This window comes from Suillus plorans (genome assembly GCF_016647745.1).
Source record: "Suillus plorans strain S12 chromosome Unknown HD556scaffold_43, whole genome shotgun sequence".
In the NCBI taxonomy this organism is placed as follows: Eukaryota; Fungi; Basidiomycota; class Agaricomycetes; order Boletales; family Suillaceae; genus Suillus; species Suillus plorans.
Window position 1 is genome coordinate 112,862 of NW_024537427.1, and position 22,517 is coordinate 135,378.

At 47.6% G+C, this 22,517-nt stretch overlaps 9 protein-coding genes across 9 annotated transcripts; 4 read left to right on the forward strand and 5 right to left on the reverse strand.

Annotated features, from left to right (window-relative positions):
* Window positions 1–336: 336 nt before the first annotated feature.
* Window positions 337–1,531, reverse strand: HD556DRAFT_1309943 (uncharacterized protein; the record flags this gene model as incomplete). Its single annotated transcript, XM_041300346.1, has 5 exons — window positions 337–507; window positions 687–802; window positions 835–899; window positions 1,155–1,226; window positions 1,398–1,531. The coding sequence occupies 5 exons, from the start codon at window positions 1,529–1,531 to the stop codon at window positions 337–339; spliced, it is 558 nt and encodes a 185-aa protein (XP_041158202.1).
* A 1,624-nt stretch (window positions 1,532–3,155) lies between these two features.
* Window positions 3,156–4,493, forward strand: HD556DRAFT_1309944 (uncharacterized protein; the record flags this gene model as incomplete). The annotated part of the gene is made up of 3 exons (XM_041300347.1): window positions 3,156–3,486; window positions 3,642–3,728; window positions 3,802–4,493. The coding sequence occupies 3 exons, from the start codon at window positions 3,156–3,158 to the stop codon at window positions 4,491–4,493; spliced, it is 1,110 nt and encodes a 369-aa protein (XP_041158203.1).
* Window positions 4,494–5,255: 762 nt separating this feature from the next.
* On the reverse strand, window positions 5,256–7,957 carry HD556DRAFT_1385973 (HSF-type DNA-binding-domain-containing protein). The gene is made up of 5 exons (XM_041303390.1): window positions 7,542–7,957; window positions 7,341–7,491; window positions 7,168–7,243; window positions 5,856–7,106; window positions 5,256–5,774 (listed from the first exon to the last, which is right to left on the reverse strand). The coding sequence occupies exons 1-5, from the start codon at window positions 7,796–7,798 to the stop codon at window positions 5,698–5,700; spliced, it is 1,812 nt and encodes a 603-aa protein (XP_041158204.1). The 5' UTR covers window positions 7,799–7,957; the 3' UTR covers window positions 5,256–5,697.
* Window positions 7,958–9,180: 1,223 nt separating this feature from the next.
* On the forward strand, window positions 9,181–9,891 carry HD556DRAFT_1537350 (uncharacterized protein; the record flags this gene model as incomplete). Its single annotated transcript, XM_041309656.1, has 7 exons — window positions 9,181–9,302; window positions 9,384–9,406; window positions 9,467–9,500; window positions 9,552–9,628; window positions 9,685–9,735; window positions 9,791–9,808; window positions 9,838–9,891. Coding segments are annotated over 5 exons (278 nt in total), but the record flags the coding sequence as incomplete, so codon positions are not given.
* Window positions 9,892–10,767: 876 nt separating this feature from the next.
* Window positions 10,768–12,898, reverse strand: HD556DRAFT_1240725 (Pkinase-domain-containing protein; the record flags this gene model as incomplete). The annotated part of the gene is made up of 9 exons (XM_041298140.1): window positions 10,768–10,989; window positions 11,143–11,284; window positions 11,345–11,442; window positions 11,520–11,608; window positions 11,669–11,735; window positions 11,795–11,907; window positions 12,029–12,328; window positions 12,382–12,493; window positions 12,551–12,898. 9 exons carry the CDS (start codon window positions 12,896–12,898, stop codon window positions 10,768–10,770), a joined length of 1,491 nt encoding a protein of 496 aa, XP_041158206.1.
* A 3,528-nt stretch (window positions 12,899–16,426) lies between these two features.
* HD556DRAFT_1240773 (vacuolar amino acid permease) lies at window positions 16,427–19,116 on the forward strand (the record flags this gene model as incomplete). Its single annotated transcript, XM_041298144.1, has 17 exons — window positions 16,427–16,622; window positions 16,685–16,801; window positions 16,857–16,916; window positions 16,968–17,056; window positions 17,150–17,202; window positions 17,255–17,290; window positions 17,342–17,407; window positions 17,460–17,481; window positions 17,532–17,900; window positions 17,956–18,013; window positions 18,067–18,089; window positions 18,139–18,173; window positions 18,228–18,402; window positions 18,458–18,506; window positions 18,565–18,711; window positions 18,803–18,971; window positions 19,032–19,116. 17 exons carry the CDS (start codon window positions 16,427–16,429, stop codon window positions 19,114–19,116), a joined length of 1,749 nt encoding a protein of 582 aa, XP_041158207.1.
* A 260-nt stretch (window positions 19,117–19,376) lies between these two features.
* HD556DRAFT_1240630 (uncharacterized protein) lies at window positions 19,377–19,634 on the reverse strand (the record flags this gene model as incomplete). Its single annotated transcript, XM_041298135.1, has 1 exon — window positions 19,377–19,634. One exon carries the CDS (start codon window positions 19,632–19,634, stop codon window positions 19,377–19,379), a length of 258 nt encoding a protein of 85 aa, XP_041158208.1.
* A 188-nt stretch (window positions 19,635–19,822) lies between these two features.
* On the forward strand, window positions 19,823–20,446 carry HD556DRAFT_1386010 (uncharacterized protein). The gene is made up of 2 exons (XM_041303391.1): window positions 19,823–20,107; window positions 20,163–20,446. Exons 1-2 carry the CDS (start codon window positions 19,868–19,870, stop codon window positions 20,223–20,225), a joined length of 303 nt encoding a protein of 100 aa, XP_041158209.1. The 5' UTR covers window positions 19,823–19,867; the 3' UTR covers window positions 20,226–20,446.
* On the reverse strand, window positions 20,447–22,468 carry HD556DRAFT_1386020 (uncharacterized protein). The gene is made up of 10 exons (XM_041303392.1): window positions 22,325–22,468; window positions 22,183–22,268; window positions 22,063–22,132; window positions 21,919–22,000; window positions 21,148–21,862; window positions 21,022–21,096; window positions 20,954–20,967; window positions 20,847–20,906; window positions 20,682–20,799; window positions 20,447–20,629 (listed from the first exon to the last, which is right to left on the reverse strand). The coding sequence occupies exons 1-10, from the start codon at window positions 22,364–22,366 to the stop codon at window positions 20,515–20,517; spliced, it is 1,377 nt and encodes a 458-aa protein (XP_041158210.1). The 5' UTR covers window positions 22,367–22,468; the 3' UTR covers window positions 20,447–20,514.
* Window positions 22,469–22,517: the final 49 nt, after the last annotated feature.

Here is a 22,517-nt window from a genome sequence, read left to right on the forward strand (position 1 = left end):
ATTCGTGATCTGAATGAAGAAGAGGTGATTGAAGCATGTTAATTTTCGCTTCTTTCCGTACGCAAACGCAAGCGTTGACATGCTTCCAGCGTTCGACAGTTCCTCGTGTGCTTCATCTATGTTATCATGCATCTTTTTGTTACTACCCATCACCTCGCATCGCATACATTTTTTGATTGTTTTATAATACCCTTTTTACTGATATAATAACGCTTGATTCCGCCTTGGTCGTGAATTTATTTATTGTAGATAAACTATGGTTTTGGGCTGGCGAATTTCATTATGAATCCTAGATGTTGACTTCAACCGATGATTACACGTATTGATATATGGAAATCACCACGGCCACCACTTAGAGGCAGGGTTGGGTGATGATGAGACTGCTGACGGTTGCAGGGCCCGTTCCTCCTGTAACCTATCCACCTCTTCTCCGAGTTGACGTACTTGGTCTCGTGCCTCATCTAGAAATTTCTCGTGATCCAGCTGGCTCTGTAATAGCTGTAACCCCTGATCAAATCAAAGCACAAAATCAGCAAAGATAACAACACGTTGATTTCAGATCATGACGCGAGGGAAAGCAGCGAAAAACGCCAGTGAGCCACGATGCGAAGACGATACTACTTACCAAGTACACAGCGGAACCCAAAAGAGCCACCGGAACCATACCCGGAATCATGGATGCATACCATTGAGAATGTGCGGACCGGGGTCCCGTGGTTGATGATGAGTATCCACGGGTCCGCCGCTGAGGAACGCGCAGAGATCGCGTTCGAACGAGGCGCATTAAGGGCGCCATATGTTCCTAGAAACCGGGAAGGCCTTCCGACAACTGACTCGAATGGACGTGAAATAGCCCAAAAACTATGCGTGAAGGTTTACTTGCCCGCGGTGTTTGGGTGCTAAGCAAAAATATGTTTGTGTGTGGAGCGGTCGTTCACTATCCTGGCGAACGGCGTTTTTTTTTCAAATGAACAAAGTTCGATATTCAAACGGACGTGGGACTGCCAGTGACTGTGTGATATGATGCAGAATGACTCAGAGAACATGGGATTTGAAGGAATAAAATGTGCGCACGAGATAGGATTTGCTTGGACTTTGCCAGTGCCAAGAAGGAACGGTGGAAAGCCTTCAGATTTGCAATCTCAGCTGCGTACCGGTTGTTAGTAAATTTGTCGACGTGTGAGATGGACGAAGTCTTGATGAGTCCGATTGCATAAGCAACAGCGCTAAGAGGTCAACCAGTCTCAAGATGTGGCGTTTGCCTCGTGCCCATCATTAATACGCGTCACAGATACAAGGTTAATGGTGCTCTTGTAATACAGGCATGCCTACTTCTCCTACTCCCTAGCTGACTTCAACCTATCATTTTCCCTAGCTCCCTCTCAAAATAAACTTACGGCAGCTGCTGCATGTCCCACGCTGTAGAGCTTTCCATGGCCCTCAGACACCTGTGAGGTGGTATATATTTGAATATCTTTGCACAACTCGCGAGCGCACTTGAAGCTCCAGTCGCTGGGTCCAGCCCCCGCATTATGTACAAAGAAGACTGGGCCATCCTTTTATTTGGTTCAAACCTTGCCTCGGGAAGGTTAGGCTCAGCGCTGTTCAGGACCCGACATAATACTACGCTCTCGACTCGACTCGACTCGGCATTCCATGATGCACCGAGACGAAAAAAATAATTAATCTGCAATCTCCGCTACATCCCAGCTGATAGAACATCTGGAAGTAAGATTACTCTCGCCTCCACCAGTTTACACCATCAACATTCGCGACTAGAAACTTATGTGCGCATGCCGAAAATCTTGCGTCGCAGAGAACTCACATCATACCGGGACTTCCTTGTCAGAGGAATGAAGAGAGTGTCTCATCCCGGCCCCGCTTAGGCCGCTTCGAATTCTTTTACTTGAAATTTGACTTGGGCGTTAATGGTGAAACTGCAATCTCCGCTATATCCAAGCTAATACATCATCTTGAAGTAAGGTTACTCTTTCGCCTCCACCAGTTTACACCATTGACATTTGCATCTAGAAATTTCTGTGCGCATCTAGAATTTCTGTGCGCACATGCCGACAATGTCGTGTCGTAGAGAAGTCGCAGTATAATGTGGCGAGGAATGAGGAGTGCGTCACTCCGACCCCACTGCTTCGAATTCTTTTACTTAAAAATTACTTGGCTATAGTGGCAAAACGTTAATATGTTAGTTCGCCATGCACACCCCAAGTCCAACAGGCCCAGGGGGGGATGACATTTATCTTGGCAGGCGTCTTGGATATCACCCTCCCCAAACCAGCTCAGCATAATTTTCTGAGTTTTGCTCGTCATGTCGTTTGTCCGTCTGGCTTACTCGACACGTCGTTTTTGACGGCATACGGGCTCCTGTTACTTGTAATGTGATTCCTGCTTCTTACTTTCAATGACATTGCTGTTCGCATTCCATTCACTGGCGCCTGTTACTTGTAACGTCCTCTTCTTTCAACGACACTGACATTCGCATTGGGTGATATGTATTAACACATATAGGGGCGAAGCCTTCCATCATATGTTCTGCCCCTCCGTATCTCCGCCCGACTCATCAGGGTACTTCTCTGACACCGACCAGGCTGGCCGACTCGTCTGAGAAGATTGCAAATAAATGGATTGCCAATTACATACTGTAGAACAGTCAGTTGACTCGGAGCATATTCAATGCATGTGTCACGGTATGCAACGTGGCAAGGCGCTCAAAAAGCTTCGTGTGCTACTCCCGCATTAATCCGTATGGGCCGTTAAATCTGTTCAGCATTATAATTATGAATGAATGTCTCGTCGACCTATCTTATTCCCTCGACGACGATCCGCAGCACCACGTAGCATGTGCTACAGACTCGCTGAGCCAGTCGTAACGATCCTATATAATAGTGGCGTGAGACTCTACTGAGATAAGGTCTGCAATACCGTGAAAAACCATATTGGCATGCTCTTGCTGGAGACTTAAAAATATTGCATCGCCTTGCAACCCGTCGTTCCTTCTCTCCGCTCTCGTTTTATCAAGCTATCCTGACTACTGTTCACTGTGTGCGCTGAGCAGCGCGATTGCCGCTCGGGCGTCTTGCGACTAGAAACTATAAGCGCCAAGCTGGTGATCTAAACCTGTTCAATTCTGCCAAGCTACCATGGCCGTACAGCCAAACCTTGATCCACCGGTACTCAGCGAGAAATTATGCCCAGGTCCACTTTCAAACGAAATACCTCTCAACTGTCGTTCTTCCCCGCATCGAAGCTCGCGTCCATCCCACCATCTCATTCCAATGCGTACTTCTTTGTCTGTTTCCTCTTCATCGGTTTCCTCATCACAAACTCTCCCACAATCGCAGCGATATGTTCGTCCGCGCGGGCTGCGGATATGGAATCTCTTCAAACAATGGCTGCCTATCTTTGCGTACGGTGTAACTAGCCTTGGTTTTATCTTAGCTATCGCATTTTGGAAGACTGAAGTTTTCGACGGTAAGTCTTCGGTCCCTGTTGTTCTGCTTTCGTGACCCTACGCCCTAGTGGCCCGTTGCTACAGACTGGTGCAATTATCTCTATTCCTCGCTTGCACGATTATGACAGCGCCATAACTCGCTTGTTATTTTGCTCACAATATTTATTTCCAACAGGTCTCGAGCACCTGTCACGCTGGTTGCGAAACGATGAGCACTTCGGCTACGCAGTGCTTTTCTGTCTCATCTTTATCACTACGTTTCGTACGTTCTATTCTTGATTTATCATTGGTCAAAAACTCACACATGTGCGTCGATGTTTCTCACGTTTTAATAGCCCCTCTCCCACTGTATTCCACGCTGATCACATTATCGGGATACACGTTTGGGCCGTGGACTGGTGCTGTTATCTCATATTGTGCTGCACTTTCTGGTGCTGTCGTTGTGTTCTGGCTATCACGAACGTTCTTGCGCGAGCCAATTGGTCGTTGGCTTTCCTCGACGCGCACTCTATGCCGCGCAGTCCGAGCTGTCGAACGCAAACCCCAGCTATTATTCCTTGTCAGACTTGCACCATACCCATATAATGTGCTCAACGCACTTCTTGCGGCCACGCCGACCCTCACCATGCGGACCTATGTGATTTGCACGGCTTTGTCCCTTTTCAAAGTCATCATTCACACCAGCATCGGTGCAGGAATTCGCTCGTTCAGTGCCAAGAAAGAATCCGACGTTCAGGAGGAAGAGGATGATACCTGGAGCAAAGTCTGGACTATTGGCGGAATCCTTTTGTGCGTTGCACTTTTCATCTACATCAGTTTGGTAGCACGCCGAGCAGTGGACGATGAACTAGACGATGAGATTCCTGGAAGTGTATCTGAAGAAAGAGTGGCATTCTTAGATGCAGAGGATGACGATGTCGGATCTCGAGCACTACGGTTGCCGCTGACTTTGCAGTCGCAGAGCAACATGAGCGAGGCACAACTCGTTTCGCCACATCGCGTCGTGTCCGGTCTTCCTGCAGCCTAGTCGCTGCGTTTTGTTCTTAAAAGGACTCTCTCGAGCCTAGACTTGTATATTATTACCCAAGGATATCATATCAGGCTGATTAAAACCCAAACTTGTATGTTCTGTATGTATTTCTTTTTGGAACTGATGTACTATCTGCACATGTCGATTTCGCATCTCAGGCGTGAGCACCAATGAAAACCGCGTGCGGTATCTGGAGTGACACCGCAGACTGAAGGCCTAATGTCGATCTACACGGGTCTCATAGCCATAGCATTGCCCCTGACCTGATGCCTACCCTGCAGCAAACGCCACTTGATCCTTGCCACAGCTGTGCAGATTCCAGCCCTTGTACACAGGGTCGCCCCTCTTTCCTGTTGGTACGATCGTATATGAATGACTCCACCACCACAATCACGGAAAATCTGGAACGAACAGAAAGGCAATGTCAATGAGACCGCAGCAAGTACTGCGGGCAGTGGTCTAGCGCCCCCTCGTCCCACTTGTCCTGCTTTGGGAGTCACCTGTCTCGCAAACATCCGAAAAAGTAGATGAAAGTTGACGGGTTACGTTAGCATTGCCGATCAGAATTCTGTGCATTCGCTCTGATCAGATCACGCGAGATCAACAAGTCGTTTCCCGATTTGGTACCGGTCCCCGTTTTGTTTACTGTTATCGTTGAAATATTTCGTGGAAAATTGAAGGTGGGAATTACATTTTGGGGTTTTGATAGTGGGGAGAGGGAGTTTTGCGTTTGCAATTAGGTTAAGGCCGCCATCAAAGTCACGTTTTTGGACAAGCAAAATGTATTGCAGATACTATCGAAAAAAAAGACGCAGCCGGGATATCAATGAACGAGGGTAACAGTATACGGGGTAACCGTATGCACACGAGAGCCAAAGACTAGGTATCAAAGTGGGAGTGATGATGGGATGTGGTACTACAAATGAGGAGCAAAGTATACACGCTGGAACTAGATGAGAGAGCACATGCAAACGCAGCCAATCGTTTTGTAACGTTCATGAAAAAGATCTTCCAATTTCGTATAGCTTCGTAGAAGAAGAAGCGGGTAAAGTGAGGCGAACAAAGGAAAGTGGGATCGTGAGGTCAAACACAAACACAAAACAGCCAGAGCAGTCCAAAAGTCAAAGATGAAAAACACCAACAAGTTGAATTAAAAGGCAATTCGAGCAACAAGTCTATCTTCTCCACGGGAACGTTGCGTCTAAAGCTCGCTCACGATTTTGGTATATTGCGGAGGAAGGTGCTCGTTCATAGCGACAAACCCAAAGTCAGGCGAGACTGCACCCATTCAAGAGACTGACAGTCAGTAAGCCAGCCCGTGAGACATCGGAGGGCGCAAGGGGTAGTCGCGCGACTCACAGCGGTTAATGTCGGCTTCCCCTGCGCCGTATCCGTCCCCGAGTGGTGGCGTGTTCGCCTGAGACGACGAAGTGTGGGAAGCAGCACTGATCGATGATGCGCTGGTAGAGGGGCGTGGTCCAACCTGATGGTGACCCCAACCACTCCGGCCATCCATCGAATCGATGGATGCACCGCCAACAGCAGAGTATGCGAACTCAGTTTGCCCGGAAGGGAAACCATACGAGTCCACAGATGGCAACTGGATCATGCTGCGCACTCGTGGCATATTTCCATCGTCAGGATGAGGCGACGTCGAGGGTCTCTCGTTGGAAGGATGTTCTCCATACGGAGACGGGTATGGACTCATAGCCTGACTGTGGCGACGGGGACGACGGATGCTCAAGGACGACGGTCCATATTGCTTCGAGGACGACGGTGGGCGTGACAATGATGGCGAAATGGGGCGGTGATGGCTCGACCCGGGACGCGAGTAATCAGCCTGATGGTAAGTGTGGTGTGATGGTGATTCCTCATATGGCAAAGATGACACTGATGAAATGGAGTATCCCGTCGTTGGGCGGCTATCCGGAGATAACGAGGGCGGACTATTGTCACTCTGCATCGAAACACCCGAATAGGTGGATGAGTAAGATGTGTTGATGGTCGGCGTTGGGCGAGGACCATAACCATTGTTGCTCGGTGGGTTCAACAAGGAAGACAAACTGCCCGAATGATTGGAAGTCGTGCTGTTAGGAGAATACTGCCAGTTCTGATCAGGGTAGGAATACTGCGAGGGAGGGACAAGCATGTCCCTGTTGCTAGTATGCTGAGGGTGATGATAACCACTTCCTGGACCCATTGCGCTGAACTGAGCAGTGGGAGATTCCTCCGCAGGAGAGATGGGTTGCAAGTGAGACTGATTATACAAGTTATGATGAGTGGGTTCCGAAGGGACAGTGAGGGGAGGCAGGTTACGAGTGTGAGGATAAGTCGCACTCCAACCTGGACTGTTCTGATTCAAAGGAGTGAAGGAACCTGGTGCAGAAAAGCCACGAGCACGGCCACTAGCATTAGGCAAGGTGCCTTTTGGACCCACAGACGAAGGAACGGTGAGAGGGACTGGACCCATACCGATAGCGGAACGGGGAGGAGGTATTGATGGGGGCTCCTGAGTATCGCGCTTCCTTGGCTTTGGAAGACGCGGGGGGACGCGGCGTTTGAAATTGGCCACGACCTCAGGGGGGGAGTGGCGGTTGAGGGTGGGGTGGGCTGCGGGACCGTATGGTCAGTAAAGGAGAAGGGGTTTGAAGTGGCACTGGCGCGGACTTACACCATGTGCTTGCGTCTGGATCATCAATAGCGGGGTCGACGTTACGGAGGTTTACTTTGCGCATGAAGCCATAGATCTAATGGACGAAGTGAGGTCAGTGAAAGATTCATTTCAGTGAAGGATTAAGTGGGTTTTGGCGTCGACAGAGAAGGATGGAAGCACATCAGACATACATTTAGTTGCCGGGAGAAGCTTGCAAATCTCGATTGACGGTAAATGCTTGGGAGGACATGGAGAGCCAACTGTTCTGGTCTCTCTACGATGATATGTTCTCCTGCAGGATCCCAACGGATCATGTGATGATTTTCTGGACGTTCAAGAAGACTATATAACGCGTTAATGAATAGGACTGATGATGTTAAACGCGAACTTACGCGTAAAGTTTTGTTAAGAAAGTGGCCTGAGGCTTTGCCTCTGACTTTGGAGGAGGTGGTTGCTGCTGCTCATGAACTTTGAGAGAAGCAGGAGGACTGTCCTCTGTCGGAGAGCCATTGCTTGAACTAGAATGAGAAGCTGATGGCTGCTGTGGGTAAGTAGGACCCGTAGTATTAATCTGATGATAGTCAGTTGGACGAGACCATTGTTGAGCTCGTTGATGGGTTGGGTATTGAGAAGTGTACAGGTCCTGCATTGTCGTTGTTCGTAAAGTGAAAGGAAAGGAGGAATTGAAAGAAGTGCGAACTATGTAGCTGTTGTCTAAAAAGAACCAAAAATGAAAAGTAGTAAGTAGTCTCGTCGTCGATCGAGACCTTTTTGATATTTTATAAAGGTAGCTAAGTATAAAACTAGATGAACGGTGGAGAATAAATCATCAACCGAAATCGTCAACACCGAAATTAGGTTACGAATAAATTTACGTCAACATTCCATATCCATTTTTTGTATCCGCTTTTTCCTTTTTAAATAAAACGTAATCAAGGGTGCCGCGGCCGGGTTCGGAAATCACCTTCGGTAAATACATTATAAACAAAACAAAACAACTATAACAACTAAATTTGGTTGTCATTCCACTACCTCGGCGCCGAGGCTACCCTCGTAAGGAAGTATTCGTACCAAATTTCCATGTGACAATTTCGAGTTGCCGCGAGATCTGAATCTACTCTCTTTTTCCAAAGTTTTTGCTTTTCAGCGGCACCTCAGGCCTCAAGTACTCCATCCTGTAAAAACTCATAGCTACACGTGTAATGAATCTATGAATTACATTTTCATTTTTTTATTAAATGATCCCCTTCACGGCCGCCATACAACCTTGTTCGCTTGCCCCGCACCCTTGTAATTTATCATTGGTTCACTTTAGCGCTAGCTGGGGTCCTAATCAATTACTCAATTTGGTAAGCCGTGGTTCAACTTATCCCAATTTAGACTTACCGCAACCAAACCTCCAATCTTCTCAATTTGCTTCTCCTCCTCAGCGATCCGCCACTGCGTGTTGTCCAAAAATTCCGACGGCTTAGAGATGGCTGAGAATCTGGGGGTGCCTAAGGTTTCAGCCACGTCGAAGCCATCAAATATCAGTCAACTTCTACGATGTCGGAAATTTGACCCTTTAAATTACCACTGGTGTCAACAATGGCTTGAACTTAGAGCCACTCTCACCTGCGTACTATCTACGTTTCAGCTACATCCACCTGGACTCAGTTGTACATGACCTGCAGCTAACATATATATACGAATTATGAATGAAGCTGTGCCACACGGTAAGTGTTCAGATCAAGGTGCACGGAGTTTAAATTTACCTTGTTCTTGACGCTCGACAACTGTTGGGGATGACTGCTATATCATATTTCAAGTCCACACCTGTTCTCACTTATCATGGTTAGAATGATGTGGTATCTGACTGGGTACCCGACTACACCGACGAGGGTGCTCTCCAACGAAGACTAGCAGTAAGACCTACCCACTTCGAGAATATAAAAGCCTGCTTGCTGAGACTCTAACTACAGAACTCGAGCTATTCAATCCACACTTAATCTCAACTACTTGTCACCCCGACCCTTCGTCAGTAATTTGACTTTCCAGTTGTGAGTGTCCGTGAACTTGCTTTGCACAAGAATTTCACCCAACGTTTCGCAGCAACGACCTCGGCAAGGAGGTCACGATCATGCTCGCCTAGAGTCCCAACCTGGACAGTCTCTATGAGCACTTCTTTCTGATAGTTTGGAGGTAAGTGTGTATACTTCTGTTAGGGATTATTTAAAACCTTGCAATTGTTTCAGGGTCAGCAAATTCGGGAAGTCGGGTGGGTGTTCCTATTCTCTTGCTGCCAAGTTGCCGACTTACATATGAGCCCTCTTTCCAGGTCCATACTGGGCTACCGAAACTCACACAGCCCAGTAAGTAATGACAAGATCAATAGTCTTGAAAGTCGCTTATATATTGTATAGGCTTGCCGCTTGCTTGCTTCAGAGCCCAGGTCGAGAGTGGGAAGGCCATCAGCGCTGCGACCTCCATCAATATCAATGTGAGCAACTCTCATCTACTCTGAAATTGCTAGCACCAACGCGAGCCATAATGCAGAACAGCAAGAAAACAACCTTGACAAAAGCCAACAACGTCTATCATTTCTCTGTAAGTCTGGCTTCCGTTGATTTTTATCTTGACCCCCAATGAATACCTCGTGTAGCCTCTCCCTCGCCAGTGTGTGCGTGCATACAACTATGTCGCATATAGTCAGGCTACCAGAGGTGTAGCGAGCGGGTGGCATCGGCATTGTATTTCCTATAGCTACCATGTATTCGCAATTTAAATGGAATATTAATGCATATTCATAATATTTAAAATCATTATCAAATAAAGTGTACATCATATGCATGTGGTTTATTATATATATACGTATGGTGTCGTTTTGGACCCATAGTAGCAGCCGGCTCGAACTTGATGGCCAAACGATGTCTTCGAGGTGATTGAAATCCGGAAAATCAACCGTCTGGAAGCCGGTTCATACCATAGGTCCAGAAACGGCTAAAACTTGACCCTGGGGTCACATTCCAGCCAGGTATCTACCGTCGGAAATTTTTGACAACACGCAGTGCGCCCGACTTTGAAAGAACCACTCCCCGCGCCCTCTATCTCCTGTCCCTGCTTACATACCCCAATGCTCACTATCATTGGTTAGCGCTCTTTCACCCGCATTTGACTAGACAAAATCCTATACTAATTCATAGTAGTCCGGGGGTACTGATCTCATCATTGGGTTTACACAATTTCAAACAGCGGTCTCAATCGGATCATCGACAAACGCACATGTTTACCAACGTCCATGGGACTACAAGATCGGCTGATCCCCGAGTCCTCCAGCACTTATCTCATGCGGCTCTACTGCGTCATGATCAAACTGATTAGAAAAAGATCGTAAAGTGTCGGACATAGTAACACTAAAAGCGAGTGATAGATGTGCATGATGTGCAGTGAAATAATACATGTGAACCTATTTTTCCCTAGAAACAAAAAAATCCAAGAACTATGCAAGCAAAGCATCAATGAAATGAAGCACTGGATGGTATCATACGATGAAAAAATAAAGTATCACACCGACCGGCGATCGCATCCGATGTTTCGTAGCCACCACGATATAGGGGTATAGACGGGAATATGGCGGAATCAGCTTTCCCCATCATAGTGTAGCGTGACGCTGTTGAACGCGCCAAACAGATCTCCATCTGCTGGAGCATCCATACCGTCATCGTATCCGGGTGTCCCAGGGCCCGCCGGTACGCTTGTTCCTGCTACGCCCCGCATTTGCTCCTCTAGGTGAAGCGAACGTGACTCCTTTAGGTGCCGAAAGTTCACCGCATCAAGACCGTTCGAGGACGACGGAATGATCTACACAGGGATAGATAAGGGACGCGTTAGTCCAAGATATCTCTCAAGCCGTATCAGATCAAACATATGACTTGTCTCACACAAGGGTGAACACACGCCTTAAGCGCCCAACACACTTTCCGACAGAGATATATAAGAGCAAGTCAGACTCACCGGTGGTCGCTGGTGACGCAACAAACCCCAGTTCATTTTGGCAAACCATTTATGCTGCTTAACTTCACTGGCTCCACTCCTGCTACCAAACCTAGTTCGTTCATCTTTGTCAAGCAACCGAATGACAATATCCTTGCAAGCGCTGTACGGCAGAGACTTTCGTTAAAGTTTACTCGTGACTCAATGTCCAACTCCAGCCCACCTCGTAATTTTAGGAGCGTCCCGGAAATGAACTGGCAAAGACCGGATGTTGGAAAAAGTATCGTTCCTCTCTTTTCCCTTGAAGGGCGTGGTGGCGAACTACACAAGACCGTCAATGATTTTCCCATAGCAAAATCCGATCCAAACTCCGCCGATGATGATCGATGTCAACTCACAATCATTTCGTATATCAAGATACCAAGCGTCCACCAATCCACCGCAGCGGTGTGACCCTGTGCAGCTATTACTTCTGGCGCGATGTATTCTGAACAACAAAGCCGCATACGGTCAAGTCCTTGATTGTTGATAATTAAACGAGCCTTACCCTCGGTACCGACAAACGAGTTCGTCCGAAAATCTGCTGTGCATGACATCGTATCAATCATAGGTATCTATAACATAGGTAGAATGTGTGAATTGCCATCGGATGGACGACAAGGAAACGGCTTACCCCGTTTGGTCCTAGCTGGTGAATCGTCGCAGGACGGCCCCCAGGATGTCCAGATTGTTTAGCGAGATCGAAATCAGACAGCATGATGTGGCCGGAGTGATGGAGGAGAATATCTGGACGAAGTTCCACCAAGTACGGAAGACGCGGTAAATGAAAGGCGACAATTACAGCAAGATGTGGCAATAAAGTTAAGCGTTTAGTACACGTTGGCGATCAAGAGGAGAAGTAACCTACTTTCTGGCTTGAGATCGCGGTATATGAAGCCATTTAAGTGAAGATACTCCAAGGCCGCCACAACCTCCGCCGCATAAAATCGTGAGCCATCTTCCGGGAGGCATTTGCCCGGACGAGTCTGTAACGCGCGAAAAAACTCGCCACCCATGCAGTACTCCATGCAGAAGTAGAGGTACTCTTCCGACTGGAAGGAGTGATAAAGTGTGACGATGAACGGGTGATTTGAAGTAGCTAGAATTTCTTGCTCGGTCAAAGCACGTTTGATCTTTTTTCGTTCAATCATCTCCTTTTTGGATAGGACTGAGAAATCATAATTGAAGCCAGTTTGAAGTCTAGTCAAATCACGAACCCACCTTTCATAGCAAAAAGCTTGTCAGTCTTCTTTTCTCGCACAAGGTACACACGTCCGACGTCGCCCTTTCCAAGCATTTTAATTTTCAAGAAGCTTGATGGGCCGACCTCGACCTGTATTGACCCCTTTGTTAAAGAAAACTGTACTTGCAGAGAAGCTTTATAACGTACCTGTCGAACTTTGATTGAATTACTGGAATATGTCCGTCTGAAAGCCATTTTCCCTGGACTATCATGCGCTCCATTCACAATTCTAGTCTTGGACAGGTGTGAGTTACCAGGATACCGTTCGTTCCGATTAGATCTCCCTCTTGAAGAACCAGACGACAGAGTCTCCAATGAGTCATCACCGTGGTCAGATGACGTAGAGGGTGCACCAGGTACTGGTGGAACCATATCTGCAGGTGCTAATAGACCATTCTTCGTAGGTGCTGATGACCGACTACCGGAAGAAAAGAGATGCTTCGCATTTGGTGCGGATGCTACGCGACGAATGAAGCGCGTGGCAGACGCGCCCATGGCCCGAGGAGACAAGGGCCCCGAGCGACTTGAAGACGCAGCGTGACTTTGTGGGAGTGCGAATGACTGCTGGGAGCCCGTGGCAGTCTGAGGCTTTGTTGGTGTCTGCGGAGGGCGACCCTGCATCATACGCTGTTTCTCCGACTTTGTCCGTACGCGACTTTGAGGCTGTTGTGGGGTAACCATTCCATTCGCTTCGACATTCGAAACAGACGACTGCTGCAGATGCGGCTGGTACTGGCAAGGGAAGAGTCGGGAATCAGGCACAAGGTACGGTGAGTTCGGTACAGCTCCCACGTTCGAGTCGCTAGATCGGGTATTCGAAGAGTTGTAGGAGGAACGCTCGTCGATAGGGAGGAATGAGCCAGGAGCCAGTGAAGGACTGGATGTTACGGGCATATGTTTGACTGTCTGAAGAGGAGATGAAACTGCACGAGGCGAGCAGTCAACAGCTAGTATTGAACCATTGCCATTAGCACGATGCTTCTTTGAAGAGTTTGGTAGACGAAAGACAGATTTCCATGAAGAGTGTAACGGAGTAGACGGTGGAGAGGGTGCGTGCATGATGGAGATTGTTGATTCGCGGTCGATCCCGAGCACTCGATCGGATTGCACAATAGCTGTTAAACTTATGCAACAAGTTCAGGCTTCGAGTCAGCAATAGCAGACACGGACTACCAAGATACTGAAGAAAGAAAATTGCTTTGGTATCGGGGGAGGTATAAACTCTCAAATTGTTGTCCCCTCAACATAACGGTAGCAGAAAATGGCGAAGCTTAGTAAGACGGCATCTTCCACTTAATTTAAGCTTCCCTACATTATACATAAGAGAATCTTTTATTCGCTTTAATTATAATGGTTAACATCAGCCATCGTCGAGACAGTAGGGTCGACAGCAAGCGAACGTCGCCCGAGTAATAAAAATGATAGTTGGCGTAATTCCCCACCGGACACCCTTCTCGCATTCGGATTCAACAAGTTAGAGCGCTTGATCGAACTAGTCACGCAATCAACGTGTTCGTCACGATGCCATAAAGTCGTAGATCCGTGTCATGGTCACCGTCCGTTGTACTGCCATTCTCCCACCCGATCATCCAACACTAGTACCCTCGGCTTGACCATATCATTAGTACGATGAACTGGTGCTAAAGTATAGTCGAGAAAGCAGATCTTCGCGGAAATGAAAGTGCTGCTACTCGAGCGTAACGCGTTGCACATATGGGTGTAATAACGCGAACGTAAACTCTAGCAAAAATTTCCTGTCATTTATCAATTTGTAATACTGCCACGAAGGCAACCTTGGCAAAGGTACCGCGGGTAGAGTTGGATTTGCAGTTCGATCTTTGTCGAAGCGGAGTCCGCGCCAGTTCCGCGTGCAGCTCCCAGTGAGGGCACAGCACGTAGCATTTGCGGCTGCCTCGGTGCTTTCGTGCAATTATCAGTTTCAATTCCATACACAGCAATAAGCCACATAAGCGTGTCCGATGAGTTCGATTCTGTGGGCACGAGGCAGAGATACTAATGATCCGAAAAGCAAACTCGCCTTGTAAATGGCGTACATTTTGCAAGCGATGATCGTGCTTGCCGTGCACCATGGACTCTCACGAGAACTTCTCTGTGGACCGACCGGCTCCATGCATCCTGTCAAGATAGTGAATAACTTATTGCATAAACGTTCACCACTACCAGGAGGAGGTTGCTGTATCATAAAGCTGCACGCGAGCTGATAGGATGATATCATCAAGAGGCTGTACGGGGATATCTTTCTTCATGAACCACAACATGTACAGCAGTTGCCAAAAGTCGCCGATGCAGGGACTCCTGTAGCATCACATAAAGCCCCAGAGAGGATGAGTCCTAGCGCTCATTCCTACGGGCCGGCTTAACATAGAAATTGGGTGGAATGCCAACCTGGTGCATCATTGCTGTCTTTGACAACATCACCATCACTAGGCCAAATCTGGGTTTCCATACGACATCATGCACTGAACCCTAACACAGCAACATTTACCGGTGGCAGATAATCAATGATATGATAATGCGGTGGCTGAGCCCCATCTGTGGTTGATTTGTGACACAAAAAGTTGTGATAACTGCCCAAAACTGGGGTCGAGGATCATGATGAGACCGCATCAGTATCGTCTCGTGTGATCTAGAAAACAGGATGTGAATACTAGGGAAATTGCTTCATATCTGAACCCACATGACCCGTCTAGTACGTATGACCTTCCATGCATATCCTGCGATTAATGAACGCGTTTCACTTGCAAAAACAGAACACAGGTCTTTATAAACGTTCCGTAACGTCGAGACACCTAAAACGGTCAAATCATCAATCCTCGAGGACAAGAGAGCAAGCGGTGCGATCCTTTAATAGCAATGCAAGATGAAGGCAAAGGAAACGTACTTCGGGGATATAAGATGACCCCACCAGCTTTTAAGTGAAATTCAGGAAGCATGAAGTAAGGATGGAATTTTCCGGTCCTAAAAACAGAACTATGTCACGGGAACCTATACATGAGCGGACTGCTGCATCACCTATCTAGATATATCAGTGCCTCGTGTGTCTCAGATTGTAGCTGGTATGACTTCATGTCGAAGCAGAGAGCCTATCTGGCTCACAAGGGGCTACGAGCCTGCGAAAGAGAAGGGAAACATCCCAGCAGCGTGTAAGATCGTGTGAAAAGCAATACGTGAAGAGGGTGACAACAACTCACCGGGTTGGTTCGAAGAGGGTCGAACATTCTGGCAATATCCATCATATCTCAGCTGCATGATCCCACACACTTGGCGGTGAACACATGGTCATGGGTTCAGAGGCAATTTCAAAGTTAGTAGTAGATGCCGTAGTATGTCGGCCGCATCTCACGGAGATTGTTATACATACTTCATCCCTAGTACGTGGATTTGAGCAATGAGGAATAGGCACTCATATCAGCTGGAGGGTAGTCGGCCCCGCTATCAGCCCTGAAGATGGCCAGAAGCACCTAAAGGCAGCTTAAGCAATTCCGGACTGTAAGGATGGTGGGTAGACAAAAAAGACAGCGTGACAGATGTGTCAATTATTCAGATCCGAAGCTGAGGAGGGCCTAGCGTCCGGAGAGTACGGATTGAATGCTGACAACAAACAGCGGCAACGAATCTTGGAGCCTGGTGCACAACGTCAGTCTTGATTGCTTGCTATGCGGAAAAATTTGGTTTGATATTGTATGATTAGCTTGAATGTGTTGGAGTTGAAGGAGGAGTTGTTCAAGTGATTTGTTCACGTTCGGCCGGCCCGGGACCGATGTGAGCGGAGAATGACACGGGAGTGTACTACTTTGAAGACACGTCGCTTGAGCATCAGCGGCAGTCATATATTTCTTTGGAAGACACTTAAGCATGTTCCTGCGCGTCAATCATATCCAGAAATTCTAATTTCCCTGCCTTAAAATCACCACGGCTGAGACACTTCTCCCCGCCCTGTCGCCCCCCAACAAGTCTCATACTTACTTGGATACCCCCGCAAACGATCGCACGACCCCACGTATGTCATCGAGGTCATCGTCTAAAGAATCCAGGCCGTTGCTCCGTGACCATGATCAGGAGTCTTCTTATAACTCTGTGCAGGCCTTAGAGTCGAGCTTACCGATTGACCCGCCGCCGCTAAATCAAGTCTCTCGCGTTGAACTTTTTTGGATCCTTTCAGGTCTTTGGAGTGCGGTGTTTCTCGGATCTTTGGATGGTGCGCTCTAGCTTGCTGGCAGTGAACGAAGAATATAACAAACCCCAAACTTCTGTCAATAGGCACAATTGTGGCAACGCTTCTCTCACCAATAGGAAGCTACTTCAATAAATCTGAACAGTCTTCGTATCTGGGGACATCATACTTGCTCTCAGTATGCTGTTTTACCCCTCTATATGGTAAGGGCAACCAAATCATCGTACTATAATGCATGTTCGTTTTAACGCTTATCAGGTAGACTATCAGACATATTAGGTCGCAAGGGAGCAATGCTCCTTGGACTGACTTTGTTTGGTGCGGACAGCAATTTTGATAGCCATTTCATCCCTTTAATATGAAATCTAGGATCGGGTACTATCGCATGCGCATTCGCTCCCACTATGGAGGCGTTGATTGTTGCGCGCGCGGTTGCAGGAATGGGCGGTGGAGGGTGCGTGCAACGGAATGATTTTTGCAGCGCTCACTGTGCTGACATTTGTTTCAGAGTAATGACAGGTATGTTGGGCGCTGTATTATCAATCACCAAGGAAATTTACCTTGTTACAGTCAGCAGTATTGCCATCAGCGATCTAGTGCCCTTGTAAGTCCGGGTTTCATGGAGTAATGATACAGATCATTATCATTACTATTAGGAAACAGCGTGGCCTATACCAAGGAATGACCAATATGTAAGTGGCTACGGGTTTGCTCACTGGATTTGAACGAATACGCTCGATCAGTTTGTTTGGTCTGGGCGCTGGCCTTGGTGGTCCATTTGGAGGATGGGTGAATGATACCCTGGGTTGGTTAGTAGCCAATTAGAATATATACACACCGCCTACTAAATGATTTTAACAGGCGGGCAGCATTTCTATTGCAGGTCGGTAGCCTGGTATCTTTCTATCTCATCCTGGCCTCATTCGAACTTAGGCGCCGCTATTGCTCATATCTTTTACTTTGGTCGCACTCAAGGTCAACATAAAGTTGCCCAATGAGATTGAGACCCAAAGCACATATTCCAAATTACAACGCATTGATTTCATGGGATCATTCACGTTAGTTGGTGCGGTCGCCGGATTATTGCTCGGTTTCAGTCTTAAGACTACTGAGGAGCTTCCGTGGTCGCACCCCCTAATATGGGGGGTTTTTTGTACTAGCGCGGTTTTCTGGGTGGCTTTCATATTAGTGGAGGCTTATTGGGCGCCGTACCCTGTGATGCCCCTGCGCTTAATTACGCAACGCACCCCATTGGCGATATCTCTGGCCAACTTTTTAGCTTCTATGACTGCCTTTTCGACGGTGAGGGCTAAAATCTTTACACGTTGCCACTGAATTAAAGCGGCATATTGTCCAGATATACAATGTCCCTTTGTATTTCTCAGCCGTCAGGCTCAACTCGTCCACGAATGCCGGTATGCTTGGGAGTATCTCCGTTTGCACTCATTAAGTAATACATGCCCTTTAGGTTTACATTTGCTTCCCCATTCTGTGCGGGTCTCCCTGTGTTTTGTGACAGGAAATACTTACCTTCTTACAGGTTGCTCTATCCATGGGAAGTATGATTGCAGGCTGGTGAGGTTCTTGTGACCATCCATCATTCTGACTAACTTACCGTCGCGAATACAGGATGATGCGGCGAACAGGCAAACTGTATCACTTAACGTTGGCCTCTGTTGGTTTGACCGTCATTGCCAGTATTTGCCTCGCCCTGTGGGATGATAACACATCGCAGTACCATCTATGGTTAGACGTTCTCCCACAGGGTTTTGGAATGGCCAGTTTAATTACTACTACGCTAATTGTGAGTGTTTTTCTTTCCCCCTAATTCATAAACTGACCCGCTTCTGAATTTGCAGGCGATGATCGCGAGCGTTTACAAGGAGGATATGGCGGTTGCAACCGGTAGTAAGTGCCGCTTGACTGCCGTGAGAGGACCTCTGAACTCAAGATGTGTAAATTACAGTCACATATCTTTTCCGAACAACTGGCCAAGTTCTTGGTGTTAGTTTATCAGGGGCTGTGCTCCAGAGCGTTCTGCTCAGAAAATTGCGCCAGCGGATTACTGGGCCTGGTTCATTAGAGGTAAGCGGCATTGGTGTGCACCTATACCGTCCGCATTTCATATGAATCCCCTTTGCCCAGATCATCGAGGAGATACGGTATGATGTCAAAGACAATCAATGCAGTGCATACACTTACAGATGCTGTGTTCAGACATTCCATAAGCTCGATCCCTGAACTCACGCCTGCACACAGAAAGGCTGCAGTTGAGTCGTACGCCGATGCACTCCATGTTGTTTTCATCTGTCACATTGCGATCAATATTCTCGTTTTCATTGCATGCATACCCATTGAGGAGCACCCCCTACCGTACGTGATTGTCACGTCCGATCATGCCCTGCCGATGCTAACCTGTGTCGACATTTCCAGAGGAACACTTCAGGAGCAAGAAGAACATTATAGGAGCCAACAACTTGCGCAAAATGACACTGCTTCAGCAGTGGACTCACCTTAGACATTCATTTGACTGACTGACCGTTTGTGTCGGGTGTAATTATCCCTCAATAACTCCAGCGACACCCAAGCATGTTGGTACCACACTATGTACCCATTAGACGACCCCAAGCCATGTACCCCGCGCAGCTTTCATATACCTCATCATTCTGGGATGTGTAATAGTAGTAGTAGACGGTAGTGGTGTACGCTGTATACTGTACTGGGTAATGTAGAGAAACTGCCTGAATCTTCACGTCGGGCCTCCTCGTCAGCAATGGCTTAAGCTGGTGTATCCTCTGAAGAGGGCCTCTCCTGTATCCACCTTCTTGGCATCTTCTCCACCACCGGTGCAGGCCTCTTTCCCTCTGCTTTCCCCTCTGTATCTCCGTATCGGCTCCGGTCAGGTCGAACGGGACATGGCAGCACGTTGGACGCAGAAACCGTCAATACAGACGCAAAAAATGTTAGGCCGAACAGAGTTGAAACTAATGTGCGGCGTTGTTGGTATGTTAGACGAAAACTTTTGGAAATGGGCATTCTATAACTTTTAGTGCAATCTATTGTCAGTGGACAAGATTTGAAAGCGGATGGATAATTTACGCACCGACACTTTGCCCATCCTCTCGAGCAAGATGTGTTTGCGTTCAAGGTTGTTCGACGCTAACTTTTGAGGTCGTGCCGGATGTCGCCGACCATGCTAAAGACGTGATGTTTGCACTTGTTTTCTATACGCCTTTAACCACCTTTCGGTGAAAACTGTACTGGTCATCATGCCCAACGCTCGCGTACTCCGAGATATCAAGGCCCGTAACATCGTAAAGGCTAATGAAATCCTCCGCAGGGCCTACCTGTATGTCGCGCGGAATGAGACCTTGTCCCCGCAAGTGCGACACCAAGCTCAGCTGCAGCTGAACACATTCGGGAAGTACACACATCCGACGACGGTGAAGAACCGTTGCACAGAATCTGGACGTGGTCGGGGGATTATCAGCGAGTTTGCACTTTGTCGAGTATGTGACCTGCTTGGATTTCCTTGAACGCGTCCTCATATTGTGACTTTGACAGTACCAGTTCCGACTGAAGGCGCTCAAGCTGGAACTCCCCGGCGTGCGCAAAGCTTCTTGGTAGATGGGGGTTACGCGTGCGTAAGATTTTGTGGTCTGGTGAGTTTACGCGTGTTTGATCAGCAAGATATGGAGTGGAGTGCTCATAGTGTTCGATGCAGTGTATACTTAGTCTCCCCTAACCAGACCATTGTAGATGAAGGGAAGCAGTCGCTCCTGCGTGACTTCTTTTGCACACATCCTTTTGTCTAGACGTAGCTCGCAGTATAAATATATTACCGCACGAAGTCTGCGCACGTATAATTATGTACACTAATAAGTTTACAAGGTTCCAGCATGAAACCACATTAGTCCTAGGACGCAGGAGAATCCCCTTGAGCACCGATATCAGATAACAACAAATCGTGTTCACCGCGCTCGCGTCTCCAGCGATTACAGACATTTAAGGTTGCCTTATCGATAAGGTAGCTAGAGAAGAATCAGCATACAATATGGGCATTGCACAACTTGCAAGGGGCACCTGTATTTCCGTAACCACCATTCAGCAAGTTCCCAGTTATGCTGGGCAAGAACATCATCTCCATGAAGCTTGACCGCCTTCTTGTAGTCAAAGAGACAGTCTGCTAATGAAAATTGCCCTGGAAAATATCAGAATGTCACCGCTTGAAAATTGTTATGTGACTACCTCGAAGAAGGATGATACGGTCTCGGAGCTCAGGATATATGATACGGTCGATGACACTTTCTGCAAAGGAATCAGTACATGTTAAATAGAAAGCGAAAGCAGTATACCATGATTAATCGTTCTTGAGCATGTGTAGTGAGCATGTGCCCATCAGATTTGGGAGACTCTTGCTCACCTCTGCACCAGAGTTGGCCGTAATGAAGCCGGAAGACAATAAGCACTATTTCTCATGAAATTGTCGAGGTGATATCTAAAGGGACACTCAGATATGAGACACAACAGGAATGAACAAAAAACTGACTTGATTAATTTCATGGCCTCAATCTTCTTGGGATCTCGAAGTTCTGCCATATCTTGATCATCAGGCTCTTCAATGGAAGAGTTTTGAGGAACCCGCTGCTGAGAGACAGCCGCATTTGTTTTGTTCGTGGGGTAGGACATTGCCCCTAAGCGTTGCTCGACGTTCATGGACATTTGGGGCACATAAGGTTGAAAATCAGCCGAAGCAGTATAATGACTCGGTGTACTAGACGTTGTGGAGGGCATGAAGACAGGCGAATTCGCTGACTGCATAAGATCCGAAAACATATTGTCCTGAGGAGAGCGTCCTTGCGGGGGTGGTGGGGGATATAAGGAGCTAGCAGAAGGCACTGCAGAGCTCACAGGTAGCATGAGCGGGTAAGAGTCCCGACGGTCACTGTTTTGCTCTGAGTTACTCATACCTCTTGCCTTCTTCGCCGGCCCAGGCCCACTATCGTCGTCTGATGGACGCTTTCCTGTGTTATTCGACGGGCCAAGCATTGAACTCATGGCATTTGATGTTTGCGAAGTCTTTTGAGAATGTTTGCGAGCTTGGAAACTCTCCCATGCAGTATCCGTTTCTGCCTTGTTGATGAAGCTGTCGAAGTCTGCCGCATCCCAACCAAGCTTCACCAGCAAACCACCGGCACCATCGCCGATAAACCCGGACACGCTCTTTAGGAGGCCGCGAAGGACCTGATTTTCGGTCATAAGATCTGTAAAATATAGACTACGACAAGCAACACCGATGCAAACGAATATAATTACATACCCCTGAGAATTGCTCTGCAGTCAGTCAGAGCTTCATCCTGGGACGCAGAAAGCAATTCTACACGTGCTTCGAGGTCACGAATCTGATTGTTGGAAAGTGGGAACTTAGTACGATGATGCCGGAAATGATTACGGACCGGCGCACCCTTTGCTGCTTCCTCAGGCGAAACTCGCGCTGAGCTATACGATTCTGGTCCCGACGCGCTGCCTGTGAGCTTCTCGGTGGTCAATCATACTTAACAAAACCAGTCTGAAGTTGACAAACTTTGGATTTTTTTTCCTGCCTGGTTTATTCGGCTCCCCTGCCCCGAGTTCATCACCATGATCGAGATGGGATTCATTATCAGAGTCCTGTAAATTGATTATTTCGGTGAGATCAAGAGACAGTGAGTCAAAAAGAAGCATACTGGATCAAGTTCTCCAGATACACTACGGGGCGCATCAGTCATTTTGTGGAAATGATAGATAGTTGGTCAAAAGTGAGTACTAATTGTTTGACGGGTACAATGATATTTGCAATGCCCGCGTAGTCAGCACTAGTCAGCGTCGGCACCTAGTGACTGAGTGCGATGCCGACTCCGACGACCGGTTAGTTTAAAT